The sequence below is a fragment of the Marmota monax genome, unplaced genomic scaffold, assembly GCF_021218885.2.
Source record: "Marmota monax isolate L192 unplaced genomic scaffold, Marmota_monax_Labrador192_F-V1.1 WCK01_AAM20220418_F8-fsc00009, whole genome shotgun sequence".
Lineage (NCBI taxonomy): Eukaryota > Metazoa > Chordata > Mammalia > Rodentia > Sciuridae > Marmota > Marmota monax.
In genome coordinates, this window is record NW_026694710.1 from 10,385,981 (window position 1) to 10,408,935 (window position 22,955).

A 22,955-nucleotide genomic window follows, 5' to 3' on the forward strand; every position below is an offset into this window, starting at 1 on the left:
TTCCCCCTCTATGGTTCTGGAGATACCACTCTCTCACAATTTACTTTCTGTCTTATAAGTCACTCCCTCTCTCTTGTGCTGGCATTTCCTCCATTCTTTCAACATCAGCGTTCCTCCAGACTCTAAACTCAGTTCCTTTCCTTCTTTACTTATTTAGCATTCATGAAACATTTATCAGGCTCTTATGTTCCTAGCACTGGATTAGGCAATGGTGTTTGTTCTCCTTGATTTCCCTGGGTGATAGCAAATACCACCATGGCTACCACCATGGCTTCCAGATGACAACAACAGTTTAAAAACTATATTCTCAATAGCAATTCCTCTTTAAGATCCAGACCTTTAATACCCAACTACATGTTTGATAAAATTTACCAACTGTCTTACAGAAAACCTAACACTTCAAAATGTAATTTGAACACAGTTTCCCAAAGATTAGGAAAAATAAAATGGAAACAAGACAATTCAGTCAACAAAAGATAGGAAAAGCAAAAGGGAACAAATGAGAATTCACAGTCAGGAGAAAAAAAGATAAGATGGCAGAAAAAAGTTCAAACAGTTTATTAAGATTTAAACTATGGAGTTAAGTGCACATATTAAAAGACTCAGACTGGGTTAAGAAAAATGTACCCAACGTTGTTTATTAGTCATACACTTAAAACAAAATGCTAAAGGTTAAAAATAAAAGAATTGTCTAATACCAGGTAAATGCCAACAAAAAGAAAGGAGGGATAGCAAAGTTGTAACAGGCAAAATAAAAAGCAAAAGACAGAGAGGGATAAAGGGCAATATAATTCACACAGATTAAAAACAAAACAAAACAAAACAGAAAAACCGCCAAGAACATAAAACACTGGACCTTTTTGTGAGTGAAATACAAAGTAAAAAATGCAAGAAGAAATTGACAAAATCACAATCAAGGTGATCTTAATTGCCTCCCCAAAATTAAGTGGTTTAATTAAGTGCTCAAGAAATAAGTCAAGGATTTGATAGGACTAACAACCAACAAACTTTAATTAGTAGACGTAGACAGAACTTTGTGCCAAACACATTTTTTCAAATATAGTCCTCCAAATCAGCCACATATAAAATCATAAAGTACATTCTAATGAATTGCAAAAAACAATTCACTTGTGTGCATGTACGAATGTAGAAGAACAAATTCTATCATTATATATAACTACAATGCACCAATAAGAAATGTGGAAAGAGAAAAAAAATTCACATGCCATTTTCATGGATCACAATGCAGTAACATAGGACAACTGCAACAACACACACTTAAAAAAATGTCAATAATCAAAACAACCAATATTGAAATCAAATAAAATACTTCTAAGTTACTTGTATCAAAGAAATCAGAGAATACAAATAAGCAAAGCAGAACAATATGGCAGAACTCATCCAATCAGTAGTTTAGCTGAAATGATACCCAGATGAAAATATATGGCCCAATTATAGCATTTATAGTGCCATAATTTGGATTTTGAATGTCATCCAAAGGGCCATGTGTAAAATGCTCAGTTGTCAGCCTGCGGTGCTACTGGGAGGTGGTGGAACTTTGTGAGAGGAAGTTAGGTCACTCGGGGTGTGCCCTTTAAAGCAATATTGGGACCTGGCTTCCTCCTGTCACTCTCAGTTGCTTTCTAGCAGCCATGAGGTAAGCAGTCTCTGGTACATGCTCTCACCACGATGTTCTATGCTACCACAGGCCCAAATCAACAGAGCTAAAAGACCATGGATGGAAACCTCTGGAACCATGAGCCAAAATAAACCTTTTCCTTCATTAAGTTTATTTTCTCAGTTACTTTGTCACAGTGATGGAAAGCAAAACAGGATGAACATAATAAAAGATAGAACACATAGTTAATGAAAAAAAATCAAGCAAGCAAACTGAAAATCTGATCAATAAAATAACCTGCAGAAAAGCAAGATAAGTAAGTAAACAAATAGTCTAATGCTTAACAAGCAACAAATCTTTGACAAGCTTAAACATTAAAAAAAAGTAATTCATAGTAGGAATTTAAAAGAGGTATAATCATAGTTAGAGATTATTTTAAAATTTTAATTACTACATATATTTTAAACTACGCAAAAATCAAAAAACAATGTAGTAAACTCCCACATTCCAAATAACCTAATTTAGTTATTAATAAACTTTTGTGAAATTACTTCACCTGTTCTATCTTGTCTCTACCTCCACAAATATTTAAAGGCAAATTCTACATATCACTTCATTTCATCTTCTAAGAAGTTAAAATGCAAAGAGGGGATTAAAAAAAATTGGTGGGGTGGGGACGAGGGACTGAACGCAGGGTCACTTAACCGCTAAACATCATCCCTAACCTTTTTTATTTTTTATTTTGAGACAAGGTCTCATTAATTTGCTTACGACCTCTCTAAAATGCTGAGGCTGGCTTTCAACTCGTGATCTTCCTGTCTCACAGCTTCCCAAATGGATGAGATTACAGGTGTAATTAAATGCCTGACATTTAATTTTTTTTTAAGTTATAAGAGAATTCTACATAAAATGTTATACTCACAAATCTGAAACTCCAGATATCATAGATAATTTTGAGCAAACTTAAAAATATCTGTAACTGGCTCAAGATATAGAAAACTTGGTATTTAACCATAGAAGAGACTCGGAAAGAAATTAAATCACTATTGAATGGGAGGGGGGCAGGCCCAAATCATTTTATAAGTGAATGCAACTCACAATATTAACCAAACAATAGACAGCAAGACCCATGCAGTACACATCTTTGTATTCCCAGTGCCTAGAACTGAATCCTAATAAACGATTATACTTATACTTCATCCAGTTCTGCTATTTTGATGTCTACACATCTTGTTCCCTCCCTGCTTTGGAAAAGAGACTATGATAGAATCTACAGATGGTTCTAAATACTCACATGTTCTCCATTCATCAGGATGTTTAAAAGGAAATGCTAGACCATTATCAATTGCAGCTACTTTAATAAGCAATTCTTTATCACTGATCCAGTTTAAGACCTAAAGAAGAAAGAATGATCTGTTGGTAAAAGCACCTATATAAATATTTCCAAAGGATAAATTATTTATAATACTTACTGAGGTTTAAGGACATATTCTTTCTCAAGAGTCCATAAAAGGGCTGGGGTTGTAGCTCAGTGGTAGAGCGTTCACCTACCAAGTGTGAGGCACTAGGTTCGATCCTCAGCACCACATAAAAATAAATAAAATAAAAGTATAAAAAATATTTTTAAAAAGAGTCCATAAAAATTAAAATTGTTGCAAAAAAAATGAAATAGAAAAAAAGAAAATCAAAATCAAAACCAAAACAAATTCACCCAGGAAGGGAAGAGACTATTTTAAAAAACCAGTAAGAATTTCACAAATGCTAATTTTAAAATTTGACACAACATGTTTACTTGGTAATGGTTTCACTTTTGTCCCCTGTTTTTGGAGAGTTTGAGAATATTAAGACTTTAAAAGTGATATTCTAAGCTGGATACAGTGGTGCATGTCTGTAATACCAGCAGCTTGGGAGGCTGAGGCAGGAGGATTGCAAGTTCAAAGCCCTCAGCAATTTAGCAAGCCCCTGTCTCAAAAATAAAAAATAAAAAAAACTAAAAAAAGAAGCTGGGGAATGGCTCCATGGCAAAGTGCCTCTGGTTCCATCCCCTGTACCCCACCCCCACCAAAAAAAGTGATATTCTAGATGCATTGCTTAGATGTTTGATATTTGCAAAATATTATTGATTTCTTTAAGTTAACAACTTAACAAAATTACCTTATTAAAATTTAGTCTTTCTTATAGTCCCATGGAAACAATTAGGTTACATATAAAGTATTTCTAAAGAAAATTCCTCTAAAAGACTGTAACTAAATATAATAAGGTCGAGCAGAAGGAACCTCAAGATATTCTTGACTACAGAATGTAGGCCATTCCTGACTTCTACATTCTTCTGTAGCAGAAACCAAGACCTCAGGAGGAAGACAAAGAGTATTTCCCATGATATAAAGACAGGTGGTTGGCATTAGTAAGTGTCCTAGATAAAAGAGCAAGAAGTGAAAAGGGCTATTTTTAAATTAAAAATTCTACTGTGAAGATGTGCCAGGTTTCTTTGTTTCTCTTAGTTTATACCAAATCTTACCTCAATAAACATACACAAAATACTCAGGGCGAAAGAAGAAAGTTTTCAACAAATTTAATTATCCAAGATATACCAATAAAACAAATTCAGGAGGTATTACACACATATATATTTTGTATGTATTTTAAATCCCTTTCTGCTATAACTGCCATTTATTTTTTATTTCTATCATTCTTTTTCCTATTTACAACTTTGTTGAGGTATAATTTATACAAATAAACCTTACATGTCAAAGGGTCCTATTTGATAAACCTGAACAGATGTGAAAGCTTCACCCAAAAGTTTCCTGAGTTCCACTGCAGTTCATGCCTCCCTCTGCCCGGTCCCCAGTACCCACTGGTCTGCCTTCTGTCAGTAGGGGCTGATCTGCATTTTCTAGACTTTTATGTAAATGGAATCATACAGTATGTGACCTTTTATAGCTTCTTTCACTCAGCGTAGTTTTAAAAAGATTGATTCCCTTACTATGTGTATCAAGTTTGGTTTTTTTTTTATTACTAAGTATTGCATATGTATTTTAAAATTTCCTGGATAAACAATTAAAAGTACAAATGCTTCAAAGTGATGCAAACATTTTAAGTGACAATTTAAGAACACAGAAATTATAAGTACTGGAGAAATTATTTTTCTTAATCACTTAAAATTTTCTCAAAAGTAGGGCCAGGTTGTTGTAAACTAAAAAAGTCTAAAAATGTCTTATGTAACTAATATGTGAACTTAGGTTACTCAGAGTTGATAGTAATGAATACTAAAATTTTTATAGTGTTAAGAGTCTCAGTTTATTCTGTGTTAAAACCAGCTTCTAGGTGAAAGTTTTCTTTAAGTTCAGTGGGTATAATTCATAAGTGAAGCATACATGTTCCACTGCATTAGGTAATATTAGATTACCTAATACTGAATCAAAAACTCGGAAGGAGCCAGTGCAATGGTATACACATGCCTATAATCCCAGCACGTTGGCAGGCTGAGGCAGGAAGATCACAGGTTCAAGGCCAGTCTCAGAACTAGTGAGACCCTGTATCAAAAATAAAAAATAAAAAGAGCAGGGACTGTGGCTCAGTGATATAGCACCCTGAGTTCAATTCCTAGTACCAAAAAACTCAGCAGGAACTGAACTAATAAAATACAAAAATACCAGAAACCTTAATTACATAAAAGCAAAGTAAAAATAGTCATTCTGCAAATTTCCCAAGCTCTAAAAAAAAATGATACATCTGGTATCATTCTTCTGTTTTAATACAAAACAAAAAATAAAGCTGCCTAGAGATAATAAAAAATAGAATCTGGAAATTCAGTATAAACAAGTGACAGAAAAAAGATGAGAAGAACAGAATTAAAATCAAAGATTTAACAAGGGAAGGAGGAGATAATGGAGAATAACTTAATTTCAAGAAATCTTTTACACAAATTGACTGTTGTATATGTGTGTGTGTGTGTAGATATAGATATATTTACTTATTCATTTAAAATTTGCTTACCTCACGGTCAGTTTCTTTTTTACATTTCTCCTTTTCATATCTGACTAACCAATTATCATTTCCTCTGTCTTTTAAAAGAAACAAAAAAATTTGTTAATTGATTTTTATGGGCATTATAGATGAATATCAAGGGGAGAAATCTAGTCACCTGCCGATTTTTGAGATTTTCATTGATTTTCTATAGCATACGTCTACCATATCAAAGTTTCAATTTAAAACTAAAAACAAACAAACAAACAAAAAAAACCCATAAATATTTGGGACCATTTATTGAATGTTTTCTCTGTGCCAGATACTGTTCTAGGGGCTTCACATGTGTTAATTCAATCCTTATAACCTACCCTGTGAGGGAGATATGATTATTAGATTAAGGTTATTAAAATCAAGGGTAACTTCCTCTTCACCTGAGAAAGAAAAAGCATCTACCCTTCCTGCTAGGCAAATTTCCAAACAGGTTACCAGGGTACTGGGGTACCCTGGACTACACACTAATTTTAGTATTAATTTAAGATCATATTAATTAAGAAGGTCAATGTAGAAAATTACATGATGCTTTTTCAGAAGCTAATATGAATGAGAAAACATTTCAAACCAGTAGTTCTCAAACTTTAGAGTGCATCAGAGTTACCTGGAAAACGCATGAAAACACAGTCCTTGCCCCGCTGCAGAGTTTTTGCTCAGTAAGTCTAGGATATTGTACAAGAATGACCCTGAGAATCCAGGGAACTACAATTGGGACCTACTGCTTTGGACTGTCTACATCCAAATTTGGAATTAGATTATTTCCTTACAAAGCAGAACAAATGTAAAGTTTAATGTATTTGTAACTATACTAACAATTACACAATGTCAAAATGAGCATCTAAACTAAATTATACAATCGAGTTTTAATTTTTCATATTATGCAGATAACATTTCTAATATCTGGCCTTGTCCTGCTCCTAGGAAATTTCTCTTTAGGGGCCAAGAATTGATCTCTGTCACCCAGACAGGAGCCTGGTATGAGTCAAACCCCCCAGTATAGGATTAATTATGCCCAGGAGAGTTTGTACTATGTCTGTTTTGAAAACAGGTAGAAGAAGTAGCTTTAAGATTTTTGCATCAAAATTTTATAGCTCTGATTTAGATAACAATAGTACAGTTTGAAAGCTAATGAGATCGGAGTGAACAAATGAGAGAACTTCAATACCTGTGTTTCTGATGATGTAATCCAAAACAACTAATCTTTCAAATTGTGACTGAAATTGTTTTCTAATATTCTCAGGCAAAGGATCAGCTTCAAATTTCCTAAGCCAATATTCAGCCTCCTTGTAACCTTCAACAAATAACTGAAAGGAACCAATCTACAATTTTAAGAACTATAGTTAGAAACGAAAGTACAAGAACAAAGGGATTAATTTTTAATTTCTCAGCAGTACTGTCACAAAATGTTATACAAACATAATAAGAAAAATAGAAGAGATAATGCTAATTTAGATAAGCATATTTATCAAGAAACCTATTTTTACACACTAATTTTAAATAATCACATGAAGAATGCACAGCAAATAAAAAATGTTCAACCCTAGACTATTAAGGAGCATTGCTAGACTAGACTTTTAAGCAGCTATTTCGGGATAATCAAAAAGGAAAATAAACATATGCCCTCAAGGTGACACTCTTAACAAGAATGCTGCTTTCTAAAAATATTCATTAAAGTGAATTTAATTATGGAGGCTAAATTGAACATCAATCCTGATTATTTCATAATAGTGCAATTTTAATCATGAAAGAAACGTTTCAAGACTCTTCTTAAAACATAAAATACTGAAAATAATTTTATTTTAAAAATAATAGTGGATTCTTTGACTATTCAGATTAAAGATCCTGTCATAAATTTTAAAAGAACCATAACCCCTATAGTGTTTTTTTACATAGTTCTTTCCTTGAAAATATATCCATTTTAAAAGACATTTTTGTTACTAAAATTTACTAGTTAACATTAAACCATGTATTAAAGATGGAAATACAAGTTTTCAACAGCAGATGATGCCTGGGTACTGAGCAATCTTCACAAATGCAAACAAATCACCACACACAAAAATCTATTCCTTATCCCAACATTTTATAGTCTTGTTGTTGGCATGATTTTTTTTTTTAAACAATTCCAACGTTTTCTTTAAGGCACTTATAACTAAGTAGTAGTAGTCATTAATATGGAAACCATAGTCTCCAACAGTCATGCTTATTTTAGCACATCCAAGAAGGAAAAGGACTTACAAAAAGTCTTAGAACTCCAAGTTTACTTGGAGTACAATTTTTAAAATTAGTTAATCATGAATTTCCACTCAAAGTCTTTTATCTAGATACATGTAGAGCAAAACCAAAACAAAATTGTAGGTCAAGTTTATTTTTAAAAAATAAATCCTAGAGTTTTTCTAGGATGCCTTTCCCATTAGCCCTCTCCACCTTTGCTTAGTTAGCTGCTAATCATCTCTCAGTTTATTTTAAAGTGATTAGAAAAAACAAGATCTAATGTGCAATGAGCAAACACGGCTGCTACCATTTACTGAACCATAACTATGTACCAAGTACTTGACCTGAATTTCTCAAGTTTATCCTAAGAGGTAGTTCATGTCATTCCCTACTTCATAGAAACTAGGGCTGACAAAATACAGACCCTGCCCAGGTCTCATGCTAACTAGTATAGAGACAGGATGGAACCCAGCTCCGACTCTAGATCGGAACTTTTGGCCATTACTTTATAAAGCCTTTGATACAACATCATCTGGGAAACATTCCCTGCTCCTCCAGACTCAGTTAGGCATCCCTCTTCTGCATCTTTTCTTGGTGTGAGTGGTGTTGGGGATCAAACCCAGGGCCTTAGCCTGTTATGCAAAAGCTCCACCACTGGGCTATAATCCCAGTTCTAGGCATCCCTCTTTGAACCTCTCAAAGCTCCCGAACTTACTACCTATCAAGCACTTTATCAAACTGCATTGAAATGGCTTGGTTACTATGAGCTCCTCAAAGAGGAAAAAGCTTTTACTACTATAACCACAGTCTAGAGTGTGATGTTTAGCTCTAAGAGATCAGGCTGAACCTCCCAACTACATCCTAAGTACAGCTTATCACAGTAACTCACCTTAGGAGGTAGTCCTATCCGATGAAACTTTCTACCTACTTTTGGCACTTTCTGTAAGGCATACTTTTTGCCTCTTGATTTTGCTCGGTCAATTGCACTGTAATTAAATGTCTCACTGACAAGCCAAACCACCTAGAAACACAGAGTTCAGAAAAATGGTCAGAATTTGCATTATGATATTTCTATCCACGTACGCAATCAAATTCACTCTAATCCTATAAACGAGCAAAGTTTAAGGCTATAGCTGAAAATCTAAGATAGAAAGGCCAGGGGATTTTGTGAAACCATGGAACATATCTCTTTTCTCAAAGAGGTATAAAAGTGACCTAAAAATTTCTAGTGGAAAAAACTAAGCAAGAGTTTTAAATTGTAGAATTAGATATGAACATTTTGAGGATGGCAACAATTAAAACATACAAAGTCCAAAAAGAAACCAATAGCAGCCTTGTAAATAGCTATCTTGACCTTCCACAAATCTTGATCCCTCATTTTTGTCTACTTTCTAAATGCAAGTCCTTCCTCCTCTCTGTGTTAGCTCCCGTGACCTCCCAGGAACAAGAGCCATTCCCTTGCATGCTTGTGGGTCTATGTGAGGACAAGTTGGCAGCTGCTCATACTCTTGAATTACCAAGAAGGGATTCCACTTTAGGCTCTACCATTAAGTTATTACTAAAGTACTCACAGACAAGTGGGCTAAGTACTTGACTGGAAACCCACTCTGCTTTACCTTTGTTTTAGGTACAATGCCCAGATGAAGCTTTTCATCCAAGAGGTAGGCCCCAGCCTCAGAAAGGTAGCCCTGGTTGGGAAGCAGGCAGCCTCTGCCAAAGCAGCAAGGGCAGCAGACCTTGTGGACATACTTGGTCCATTTTGGATTCAATTGACCATAAGGCTCTTCTGATTTTGGTTTAAAAACACCAATAATTTTCTAAAGGGGTAAAAAGGAAAAATCTTATTAGGCTTTTACATGTGTGGAAGCAGACATATATATCAAACACATTGATATCCATTATTTTACATATAGATTGAGAGAGAGAGATAATAATCCACAAAACACATTCTCATAATTTATTTCCTCCTATTCCCGGACCCAGATTTAGGCATAACCCTCAAGTGTTAAGAGGTTTGTTTTCAATCACATTTTACTCATTTCCATTGAGGATCTAAACTCAATAATTCCTTGGACCAGTACTTTTCAAATAGTGCTCTGACAAACCTTAGAAGGTGAGGGCAAGGGTTCATGCCATTTAACCTGTGACCTATGCCATTTAACCAGATTAACTCATTTGTTTTATATTAATGGACTTTGAGGTTAAAAAAAGGTGTCTCACCAATTTTAAATGTTTGAAAACCACCACTTTAGGTCAAACAGTGTTACTATTCAGAATCTATTAAACACCCAAGCCACAAGTTTGTTTAACATCTACTTTCCCCACTATGGCGTACATTCTAAAAAGGCTGGAGCTTTGTTAGTGCTGCACCTCTAGTACTCAAAGCCATATCTGAAACACATTAAGCTTCCAAGTGTTTGCTAAATAAACTAATAAAGTCTATGCCAAAAAATATTTTTCTAAACAAAGGGAATAAGACACATTGAATAACTATGCTGTCAGCTGCTCTTAGCCTAAGACTTTCCCAGTTATGTTTTTCAGGAACCAATCTTTTAAATAAACTCCTTTATTTAAAAGATTGGTTCATGAATGTCTAAAATCTCTATAACCTTTTGTACTAATCTGATACAACATATATATATATATATATATATATATATATAATAAATACATATATATTTTTTATCTTAACTTTTAAGGGAAAGGACTTTGCTATGTTGCAAAGACTGGTGGCCCCAAACTCCTGGGCTCAAGTGATCCTCCTGCCTCGGACTTCTGAGTAGCTGGGACTACAGGCATATGCCCTTTTGCCTTGTGCCCAGGTACCTACAACTATCTTAACATCTCAAAGGAGGACTATGCTTTAAAATTACGTTGAAAATATAACTTTAATCTTTGAAAAAAGGGGGTAAAATTGTGAACTTTCTTATCTCTCAAAAGAGGACTTGCTGGTTGTGCATCAGAAGGCTTTTAGAAAAGATGAGATCAATTTTTGAAAAATTCTAGACTAAATGGAAGAAATTACCATAGAAATTTCTTTTTTCTGCTCCAGAATCATTTATTCATTTCACTTTTGTGCATTTCAATGACTTCACACTTCAGGTTACCCAACCTCCTTCCCTTGGCACAATGCCAGAAAAAATATATCTAGAGAAAAATATAGCCTTGAAAAAAAAAACAAGCATTGGAAATGACATTAGACAAGTTGTGAAAGTTTCAATTTCTACTCTGCTTGGCAAGTATGGTAATAGACTATTTTAAGGTGAGGACTTATTGACATATGCTCAACGAATCTCCAAGTGAACAGGGTATTCAGTAATTGCTTGAAACCAAATAGAAGCTGTCAGAATAGCACTCTATAACTTAACAACAATAAGCTCTATTTCTATAGATGAGGGTGCTTTAGTAAAAAATAATAACAAAAAAATTGTGCTTTATTTCAGAAAAGAGAGTGCAATCGAAATTAATATCTTCAGAAATTCACAATGACTTCAGATTTAAGTTAGTGTTTTCCAAAATTTTCTTAGTATATAGTAGGTCTGTGAAATTCTCACCTTCTTAGGATCCTTTACAAAGTAACTTCCACTTGAGCCTTGAGAAATTCTTTGTGGAAAAACTCCCAATTCTATTGCTTGTTCTGCTCTCAATATAATATCGGCAAATTCTGGATCATCCAAGAATGCATTCATCTCTGAAAGGCCCGTGGTCACTGCATTAAGAAGAAAGATTAGCCTCGAGAATGCTCATGATATGGACCTAAATGTGTAAATTTGGTTATTGGCGTTAGGACAGAGGTACAGAAAAATGTAATTAAGTACTACATGGACAGCTTTGATCCTCCTTCCTGACCACTTCTAAGTTCTAAACAATGCCATATGGAAAAAACTTTACTATTTGTTGAAAAAAATCACACAAATACCTCTCACTTCTTTGAACTCCTCTGCAATGATTCTGTCCTTCATCCTTCTCTAGCTCTAATTCCACAGTCTTGTCTCAAATCCTATCATCAGTAACTACAAATTCTCCACAATTTTTCAAGCACCTCCTAGCTTCCTAGTTTAGTCCCTCCAGCATAAAATTCACCCATCCTACAGGAACCTACAAGCACTGATCTCCTTGTTATCCTTGGTCTTTACTCCCTTCATGTGCCCCACTCCTTGACCACCTTAAATACGGCCTATCATTACAGAATCACTCTTCTCCCTCCCTTCATCATGGTCACCTGGAAAAATCCCAGTCCTGGTGAAACCTGTCTGTTGACTCTATGCCTCTGCCAGGATAGCTGAACTTGACCAGAGAAACGCATATCAACTCAAATTCTCAACACCTCCTCTCCCATCCTCTCTCAGCAGATTATCTATCTAGCTGCCTACTTCAGGTGAAAAAATAAAAAAAAAAATGTCTCTTATATACATATATATGTGTGTGTGTATACGCACACACATACACACAGCACCACACCTACTGATCCACTGCTTAACTATGGGTCAACACTGATGATTTCCAAATTTCTCTCTCAGGCCTGGACTTGCAACTATTATTCAACATCTCTACTTGGATGTTAACAGATGGCTCAAAGTTTATTACCCAAAACTCAATTCTTCATCTTTAACACCCCCCACCCCAAGACTTCATCTCCATTCCTCCGTTGTAGCTGCTGGCAATTCAAAATCTTCCAGTTGTATAAACCAGAATAAGCTGCAGAACCTTAGAATCATTCCTGATCTTCCACTCTCACCTTCTATCTCCAACAAGAAAGTTGTGTAGGCTCTACTGCCTAGTGTTTGGAGCCCAGCCTCTTACCATCTTCCATGTTACTTAGGTAATTATCAGTTCTTGCCCAAATTATTATAAGAGCCCCCTAACTGGTCTTCCTCTTTCACTCCTGCCTTTCTACACTCAACCAAGCAGCCATAGTAACCCTCTCAAAACAGGACAGACTGCATCACTCCTTTGTACCTAACAGTTCAAGGGCTTCCCATCTCACTCCAGAAATGAAGTGTGTCTTCTGCAGTTTCCGCCCTTATCCTAGACCTGCTGTCTGGAGCAAAGGCCTACTACTTACCCTCTTCAGTGATGCCCATCAAATAGCTGAAGGGCCTTTCTTGTTCCTCTGAGTCTTTCTCCACCTCCTTCCACACTGAAGTGTTCTCAGGCTTTTCAGCATCGTACTTGTCCTCATTTCCTGCCTCAGTATTTCATGTACTTGTCCTCATTTCCTGCCTCAGTATTTCAATGTTTCCTCTCCAAATATGGTCTCCAGAACCAAGTAACTCATGAACAGAATAGACACCTCATCCTCAATCTTGACACTGACCCAAAAGAAAGAGTCCCTAGAATACTGTAGGAGTTCCTCAGGAGTTCCGTCATAATACTAATTTATATTGAAATCGCTGAACTCTTGGACTACTCTTGTTCTCTCACAGTCTACACCTGAACAGCTCTTTTGGGCTACGCAAGACTTCACATTATTACTAGTAAGTGTTACCAAGTTGGCTATGGGTTAGGTGTGTCATAGAACCTCCTGTTGTTCCTAACATGAAGTCCATAGTCATTTGTCAAATACTGAACAATTCAGTTTCAACCAAAATCAATCAATTAGAAACATTTCTGTAGAAAATAAAGCAGGATGTTCTTGCCACATTATTGAGATAATATCATCCTACAGGAAGCTACACATTTTTTTCTTTGAACATGGTTTGCATTTAGCATCAAAATCCAGAAGAGCACTTTAAAAAAATAACTGGTCCTACTATCTAATTACTGTCAGAAAAAAGACCTATCAACTCTTCTAAAATGAAAGCAAGCGGTTTTTAGTAGATAATTTTTCCTTAACTGATTCATTACTGACAATTACATTCTACGATTCTCTGCATGCTCATTACTTAAATGCACTTTGATAATGAGTTTAATGTGAAAGGCACCCCCAGATATTATACTACTTCACGCAACATATGATATGGATAATCTGGTTTGAAGGTTTATTATCAGTTTGATTTTTAATAACTCAGTGCTGGAATAGAACCCAGAGACTTCTGTTCGCTAGGCAAGTGCTCTAGCATACAGAGCTACACTGTAGCCCTCTGGGTTTTTGCTATGTGTGTGTGTGTGTGTGTGTGTGTGTGTGTGTATGGTATTGGGAACTGAATCCAGGGACAACCTATCAATGAGCTATATCCCCAGTCCTTTTATTTTTTTATTTTAAATTTTGAGACAGGAGCTAAGGCTAACCTTAAACTTGCAATCCTCCTGCATCAGCCTCCTGAGTTGCTAAAATTGTAGGTGTGCACCACCATGCTCAGCTTAGGGTCTCACTAAGTTGCTGGGAATTTGTTAAGTTGTCTAGGCTGGCTCAAACTTGCAATCCTTCTGCCTCAGCCTCCCAAAAAACTAAGATTACAGCATGTGCCACCACACCAGGCTATCTTTGATATATAATTATATTTATATATATTCCATTGAAACTGTGGTCACTGGGGCTGGGGTTGTGGCTCAGTGGTAGAGCACTCGTCTAGCATGAGTGAGGCCCTGGGTTCGATCGGAACCACCACATAAAAATAAATAAATAAAATAAAGATAAAAAATTTAAAAAGCCATGTTTCTAAAAAAATTGTGGTCACTATCTTAAGAAATAAAGTATGGCATTTTGTGTTTGTGTCGGAATACATTCAAAATTATTTTCTAAGTAGCCTCATATACTCCCTTTGGGTCCATACTGGGAAGAGACGGTGGCCTTCTAGTCAAGTTCCAGTCTCGTTCAGGCTCCTCACTTTTCACAGATGTCCAAAGTACCCCTGAAGCTTTGCTGTTCTCATGACTATTCCAAGCTTCTTTCCCATGGATATTTCTTATTCATCCTTCACACTTACAATACTATAACAAAATGATCTAAGTTCCAGGAAAGCAAAAGATCTTTGTTTTGTTCTCTGATGTATCTTATGTGACTAGAACAGAGGTCCTGGCACATGGCAGACCCTCAATAAATTTTGTTCAAAAAATAAACAAACTAGCTGGGCACTGTGGCATATGCCTATAACCCCAGCAGCTCAGGAGGCTGAGACAGGAAGATCAAGTTCAAAGCCAGCCTCAGCAACTGCAAGGCAATAAGCAATTCAGTGAGACCCTATCTCTAAATAAAATACAAAATAGGGTGGGGGATGTATCTCAGTGGTTGAGTGCTCCCAAGTTTAATCCCCAGTACCAAAAACAAAAATAAAAATAAAATCTGATCATGTCAATTAAAAAAAATTAACACAGGGTAAATTACCAATTTTAAATTTAAGTAATTAAACAAACAATTAAAACAAACTCATCCTCCCTTAAGAGTTAGAATTACCCCTTTCCCATCCTTCCTTACCTTACCCACTAACCAGAATATTTCTAGAAAAAAGTGCTGATAAGTCTGATGAACTGAACGCTACCTTTAGGATTCCAATGCTAGATGTCACTCAGCTGAATCTTCCCTGTCCCCTACACATCTAGGGTACTGCTCCATGCCTCTGTGGAACCTCAGATTTACCAGTCAGAGTATGGACAGTCTGTTAGAACTACTTCTTCTAATTGACTAAGTCCTCCTCCAGGCTACACAGCTGTGTAGGGAGGCATGCATGTGATAGGTCACTATTCTTTCAAGACCTTGATTTCCACAGGTACCCTGTAGGCATACATATTTGATGAATGAAGTATCTCTAATGAATGGAAAACAAAGAACTGTGCGTGCTGTATTCTAAGCAACAGCTGAGGAATAATCTCCAACACATCCCTGCTCCATTTCAAAAACTCAGTTATGGTGACTGTCAGACATCTGCAACTTCTACTCTTCTAAACTTTCCTCTAAATGAAACCAGGTTATCAGTGTCCTGAACTTGGATCAAGCCACACTGTTAACACCAGCTATTAGAATTACTTCTACTGAAAAGGACTTCAGGAAAGTTATAAGAACTAGACTTATGAATTCAATCACTTTTATTACAAAGATGTTGTTCAGCTTATAGTCTCTTCTCCAAGAGAATGCGTGACAAGTTATCATTTGTCAGTTCTGTTTTGGTTCAAACAACAAGTTCAACTTCATGGTCTCCCTAATTGGTTTCTTTCATGTTAGCTATTCAGTAATCTTATTTCAGTACTCTTATTCCAGTCTCCATCTTATTTAGTTTACTACCCCTTTTCTCATCTTTCTTCACATTTATATGATTTTCTAATTTTGAACATGCATTTTTTGAACATGATTTGAACACTACCTTTAGGGTTCTAATGCTAGGTTATGGTGACAGTCAGACATCTGCAACTTCTACCCTTCTAAACTTTCCTCTAAATGAAACCAGGTTATCATTTAGGGTTCCAATGATTCAAGCTATCATGAATCATTAAATGACATAAATAAAATTTCATTTTCCTTTGTGAGTTCTAATTGTTCTGTTAGGCTTTCCAACAACAGACATGTATGTGCTCAAGTCTGTACTAACTGGGACCTTGGAGAACTCACTTCACCTCTCTGCGCTTTATTAAATGGGAATAAAAAATAGCACTCACTTCATAAGGTTGGTTAAAAATTAACAAATGCGAAGTACACAGAACTATGCCCAGCACATACCAACTGCTACATAGATATTAGCTTTTATCATCTTTAATACTATGCAATTCACTGACTAAAATGATAACTAGGACAAGGAATGCCACGACTCCTACTTTGATAATAATTTAACAACCAACACTATAGTTTTTGCTATTTCTAGACTTTGTCAAATGCCTTATTAAAGATAACAGACATGTGACTAAAGTATATAAAATTCCTGTTTTTATAAACAAAACAGCTAAGCATCATAAATGTTAATCTAAAGGCAAGAATGTCTTAGACCTAAAGGTGGTTTGATGGAAATTGGATGATAACAGACAAAGGAAATAATGGCCTCATTTAAAAAAAAAACCCTAAATTTTAAACTAATCATAAGTATTTTGGGGGAAGGGATCTCTTTTAAACACCTTTAAGTAATGTTTATAGTTCAAAACTATTTTAAAATCCCATTTTAAAAAACTCCATAATAACCAAAGTAACAATTGTTTTATAACACTTAGGGATCTAGCTGGGCGCAGTGGTGCACGCCTGTAATCCCAGCAGTTCAGGAGACTGACGCAGGAGGATTGTGTGTTCAAAGCCAGCCTCAGCAAAAGCTAGGCACTAAGCAACTCAGTGAGACCCTGTCTCTAAATAGGGCTGGGGATGTGGCTCAGTGGCCTAGTGCCCCTGAGTTCAACACCCACCCACCCACCCCCCGCCGTCTTACCAAAATAAATAAATAACATTTAGGCATCTATAGCAAAATGGAAAAGTGCAGGACATGAAAAAGAATTAGGCTTTATCTAGTTCTGTCTTTACCACTTCCCAGATATTTGACTCTGGGCAGACCACTTACCTCTGAAGTTTTATGAACTACCAATCATCACAATTTTATTAATTTTACCCAAGAAGGATGGTCAATGAAAACTAACTATAAATTGTGATAAAAATATCACCATTAAAGAGGTAGGCCTTCTTTTCAATAAGTCATATGTATTCTAACTTCCATATTCTAGCTTCACTTTGACTTTTTCTAGCCTTAATATTATTTATTTACCAAAAAAAACTCCTCACTTTCACACAACAAATGCATTTTCTGGACTTTTGGCCCTAATAAAATCTAGCTATGATGTTAACTTTGAGGTGGAAAAAGGCAAGCTATCTATGAGAATCTTGGTTACTTCACAGACTGGATTCTAGGTAATAGAAGTCCAAACTGCCAGTGTAGTTAGGTGAATGTGATCCATTTGTGATCTGGTTCCAACTTCACGTTTGTTTGCTCGACCAAGGGTCGTACTGAAAACGCGCCCATTAGCCTAACTTTATAATAGTAGCATAGATGCACATCAGAAATGTTGGCTAAAGCTTAAGAGTGGGCCAGACGGCTTCCTCTTGGCCTCTTCAATTTAGAGTATTTATGTTTGAACAGAAGTTCAAATAGAACTTGAGTAACTTACTCTATCCCAAATTCTTTACGTACATACTAGTAGCAGGGCAGGTAAAATTCTGGAAGTTCAAAACTTGGGAAAAACTAAGCAATATTAATACAAACTATCTTCTTTGTAGCGTTTAAGTGTTGCAAAGAAAGATACTCCAAAACACTGTGTGCACACCATCTCTTTAAATCCACCCTAACACCGGCAAGTAGGTGTAAACACCACCATTTCACAAACAAGTTGGTCTCTTCTCTAGCAATAACTATATCAAGTCTACTCGATTTACATGAAATTAGTCTCACTTCTCTCCACAAGCCCCAAACTCATTTCTTCAACAACGATCTATGCTACAGCAGCATGCCTAAACTTTATTTTCAATTACCCTCTTTCAAAGGTGATCCATTCATTTAACAGTGAAAAGGTGTGTGTTTTAACGCATAATTATAGAAACGACTCAAGAAATAAAAACTTTGAAAGAGATAGATAGCAGGAGCTATCTATTTTGTTCAAAAAATAAACAAACTAGCTGGGCACTGTGGCATATGCCTATAACCCCAGCAGCTCAGGAGGCTGAGACAGGAAGATCAAGTTCAAAGCCAGCCTCAGCAACTGCAAGGCAATAAGCAATTCAGTGAGACCCTATCTCTAAATAAAATACAAAATAGGGTGGGGGATGTATCTCAGTGGTTGAGTGCTCCCAAGTTTAATCCCCAGTACCAAAAACAAAAATAAAAATAAAATCTGATCATGTCAATTAAAAAAAATTAACACAGGGTAAATTACCAATTTTAAATTTAAGTAATTAAACAAACAAAAACAAAAATAAATTCGTCTCTGCCCCCTCTAACTAGCGTCACAATAACAATTAGTTGGAAAACGTTTTGAAACGTTTTTGGATATTCTTGCTGTACATCTCTCTCTCTGCTGTCATCCACCCTGCAAAGTCACAACTCTGGGAACTTGTGGATAGTTTCGAATTATTAATTCAGAACTCACGTCCAAACTTGAGCAAACAACTTACGTCACTCTGTTAAGTTTTCTTCAGTGTCTGGCTGCAGTTTGGACTCACTTTGGGGGGAAATCTAAAGAACTGGGAGTTTAATGACAATCGCTGGTCCACAGCCTACAGACAGTGGACAAGGCGAGATATCAAGCCCCGCGCCTGGGCTGGCTGCTCGCCCCGCAACAGGGAAGCCCCTCCATCCAGGAAAGCGCAAGCGAGGGGCGCAGCCCAGCCAGGAGCGCTGGCAGCGCGGGGAGCAGCCCCGGGCCGGGCGGGAAGCGGGCCGCGCGGGGGGGGCAACAGGCGCTGGGGACGCACGCGCCGGGAAGGGAGCGGGACGCACCTGAAACCGAGGGGCGGTTCCAGCTGTGGTCGGTGGGCGAGCCGCGGGTGGCCTCCACGGCCAGCGAGAGGCTGCGGGACCGGTCCTTGGGAGGGAGCGGCAATTCTCCGTCGCGGGCCTGGCGGGGGGCGGCCGCGCCCTCGTCGCCAGCTCCCTCCTGCTGCCTCACGGCGCCCCCAGGCGCACCCCTCCGCGGCTGGGCCCAGGCGATCCGCGGCAGCAGCGGCTCCCGCTCCTCGTCCTCCTCTTCCTCCGGGTTCCCGCCGCCCGCGGACCCCCGCCGGCCGGGCTCGCAGGGCTCCGCCATGGGCTCCCTCTCCTCCTTCCGTGCCGAGACCTTATCAGAGCGGCGGAGTGCCGGGGCCCGGCCTCGGCATCGCGGCAAACTGGAGTGGCTGGGTCACACCGACGCCACCTCACCAGCACAAGGGCCAGATCGGGGCCCGCCCCGCGGCTGCCCCGCCCCGCCCTGCCCTGCCGCCGACCACGCCCACCGCCGGCCACGCCCCACCCCTCGGCTCCGCGGGGCGCCGCCCTCGCGCCTGCGTAGAAGGATCAGCGCGATGGGGCGGAGCCTGGGCGGGCCTGGGCGGGGCCGGGGGGAGCTGGGCGGGGCCGGGCGGAGCTGGGCGGGGCCGGGCGGAGCTGGGCGGGGCCGGGCGGGGCCGGTGGGGCAGCCACCTGCCAACCAAGGCCAGGAAAGCGCTGGTGGAGGATGCTGTTGCCCTTACACAGTGCGGACAGCAGTTATTTCCGTGGAGGTCCGCCTCACTTCAAACTGAATAGGCTTCTCCTCCTACTACAGAATTTTCACTTAAAGTTTACCACAGCTTTTGTGATATATGAATTTATCTGAATGGCTGATATTTGTTTCCTCTATTAAAAGCCCATTAAGGGGGCTGTGGCTATATATTTATCTGTACTGGGACAATCCTGATAGCAGAGTTTGTATTTTCCTGTTTTCCGAGTAATCTAGCTAGAAGTTTATCAATGTTTAAATTCTTTTCAAAAAGCCATCTTTCAATTCCATTCATTTTCCGTTTTTGAGTTCATCGACTTATACTCTTCTGCAGTAGGGGTTTGATTTTCTAGTTGTTTAGAGAAGATTATAGTATTGGTTGAAGACCTTTCTGCTTTTTAAATATGCATTTAAAGCTATGAGTTGTCCTCTAAGCATTGCTTTAGTTGCATTCTGCTATTTTTGATGTGTTGTGCTTTCATTTTCATTCTGATGAAATTTTTAATTTCTCCTTATGATTTCTTCTTTGACCTATTTCTTTTGAGTATGTTGTTTAATTTCCAAGTGTTTAAAGGTTTTCCTAATTAGTGTTATTTCTAATTTAAATTTGTTGTAAACAAAGATTCTTTGGCATTTCATTCTTGTGAAATGTGTTAAGACTTATTTAGCCTGGTATAGTATATACCCAGGTGAACATTACATGGTCATTTTTAAAAGAAGATGAATTCTGCATTTGAATAGTTTTGAATTGAACTACTAATTGAATCTATAAATATAAATTTAGTTAAGTCACCTATATCCTAAAAGTTTTTCTTTATCTAGTTCTATTTCTTACTAAGAAGATTATTATGATTGCTATTTATTATTATTATGGATTTGACTATTTTTTCTTTTAGTTTCATGAGTTTTGCTTCCTGTATTTTGAAGATGTATTACTAGGTGTGTGCATAAGGGTTTCATGTCTTCCTAATGACTTTTTTGAAAGTTTTAAAAATTAAACTTTAAACAATTTAGTATTATGGACTGTTCTTCTTATCTCTATTAATGTTCTTGGCTTGAAGTTCATTTTGAGGGATAAAATTATAACTATTCTAGACTTTTTAGGCTGTTTACCTTAGGTAAATCTTTTTCTACTCTTTTTAATCTATTTGTGTCTTTATACTTAAAGTGTGTTGATATCCCTGTAGATAGTTTACCATTGGTTCTTGATTTTTTAAAAAAATCAAGTCTGATAATCTCTATTCTTTAATTGGGATTTTTAATCCTTTTACATTTATTGTAATAATGATGTGGTTGGATTTAGATCTCTCACTTTTCAATTCCTGTACTGTTTGTTTCATCCTTTTACCCCCTGTTTCTCCTTTTCTTCTTTCTTTAGGATTAATTCAGTATGTCTAGTTAGTTCATATTAATTTCATTGACTTTCTGCTGTATCATTTTAATTTTTAGTGGTTATGCTAGGACTTACAGTATGCATCTTTAAATTATTTCGATGTATTGAGAACTTTTATTATACTATTTGACATAAAATGCAAGCATCTTGCAAAAATGTAGTTCCATTTATCCTCCACCCTTTATATTATTGTTGCCATGTATACTAAACCTACATGTTTTAATACAGTGAATGATTTTTAGCTTAAGCAATCATATCTTTTAAAGAAATTAAGAAAATAATTTATGGTATTTTATATCCACCCACATTTTTAGTATTTCTTGTGTTCTTTGCTCCTTCCTGTAGATCTGAGTTTCTATCTAGCATCATTCCACTTCCTTATGAAGAATTGTTTTAAAAATTCTTTATAATGCAGAATCTGCTGGTGATAAGTTCTAAGTTCTTTTTTTTTTTAAATATGTTTTTTAGTTGTCGATGGACACAATATCTTTATTTATTTTATGTGGTGCTGAGGATCGAACCCAGTGCCTCATACGTGTGAGGCGGGAGCTCTACCACTGAACTACAGCCCCAGCCCTCCAAGTTCTTATTTATTTGAATTTGTCATTATTTTACCATCATTTAAAAAATATTTTCTCCAGACTCCGCTTACTCAACCATGTTCAATTCTAAAAATGTCATTTCGTTGTTCTGTGTCCTTCATTGTCTCTGAATCAAGTCCAGCTACCTAACTGTCTAATCTGCATCATGTCCTTTTCTCTAGCTGCCTTGAAGATTTCCTCTGTATCTTTGGTTTCCAGTGGCTTGAACATGATGTCTTTGGAATTATTTTCTTTATGTCTATCCTATGTGGATTTTGTTGAGTTTCTTTAATCTGTAGATTTATGTTTTCTATGAAATTTGGAAGGATCTCAGTTATTTCTTTGAATTTTTTTATCTGTCCCATTATCTCTTTCCTTTCCTTCTGAGATTCCTGTTACATGTATGTTTTACTCTTACATATTGTCCCGAAGATCAGTATGGCTCTACCTACCTATTTATTTTTCAATAGTTTTTATCTCTGTTCTTCATATTTGATAACTTCTCTTAATCAGTTTTAAATTCAGTGAGCCTTTGACTATTTACAAACAGGTATGAAACCCACCAGTGAAGAGCTTTAAAATTTCAAGTTCCATCGCTTTTAGCTCTAAAGTTTCTGTTAATTTATTATGACCATATATTTTATTAAGTGTGTGTGTGTGTGTGTGTGTGTGTGTATTGACTGGAGTCAACATCTACCTGATATTTTTCTTTCAACAGTCCAACTGTTGCTTTCTTCTGGGCTCCTTGAAGTCTCCCCCATGCAACACAGTTCAGATGTTAGGCAAGGATCTGAGCAGAATGTATGTGCAGATTTAGGGGCCCTCTACCCCCCTGACTTATTCCATTTCAGAATTTCTCTCTTCCATTTCCAGCTGCTCTGGGAGCCCCAGATTTCATCCTCTACTCCTTAAGCCACGGAGGTGTGACTTTTTATTGAGTCCCAGCTGTCTTGCACAGTGCCTACTAGGACCCCAAGGTAAAACGTATGGACATAAACCTCACTCATTATATGTCCATCCTTTGAAGAGTAGCCGTCTTTTCAGTTTCTGCCCA

The 22,955-nt window shown here is 37.1% G+C and overlaps 1 protein-coding gene across 4 annotated transcripts in view; it reads right to left on the bottom strand.

Annotated features, from left to right (window-relative positions):
* The window catches only part of Pi4k2b (phosphatidylinositol 4-kinase type 2 beta), a 38,668-nt gene extending 19,042 nt beyond the window's left edge, over positions 1–19,626 (bottom strand). For 3 of the 4 annotated variants that reach the window (XM_046423574.2, XM_046423573.2, XM_046423576.2), the window contains exons 1-7: positions 19,189–19,626; positions 11,404–11,558; positions 9,466–9,666; positions 8,739–8,870; positions 6,804–6,957; positions 5,615–5,682; positions 2,913–3,012 (exon numbers count right to left, since the gene is read on the bottom strand). In XM_046423574.2, the coding sequence (XP_046279530.1) occupies positions 2,913–3,012; positions 5,615–5,682; positions 6,804–6,957; positions 8,739–8,870; positions 9,466–9,666; positions 11,404–11,558; positions 19,189–19,495 (1,117 nt within the window). In that variant the 5' untranslated portion in view covers positions 19,496–19,626. Of the gene's footprint in view, positions 1–2,912; positions 3,013–5,614; positions 5,683–6,803; positions 6,958–8,738; positions 8,871–9,465; positions 9,667–11,403; positions 11,559–12,914; positions 14,109–19,188 lie in introns of those variants that run through there. The other variant, XM_058572386.1, reaches the window with a different exon arrangement.
* Positions 19,627–22,955: the final 3,329 nt, after the last annotated feature.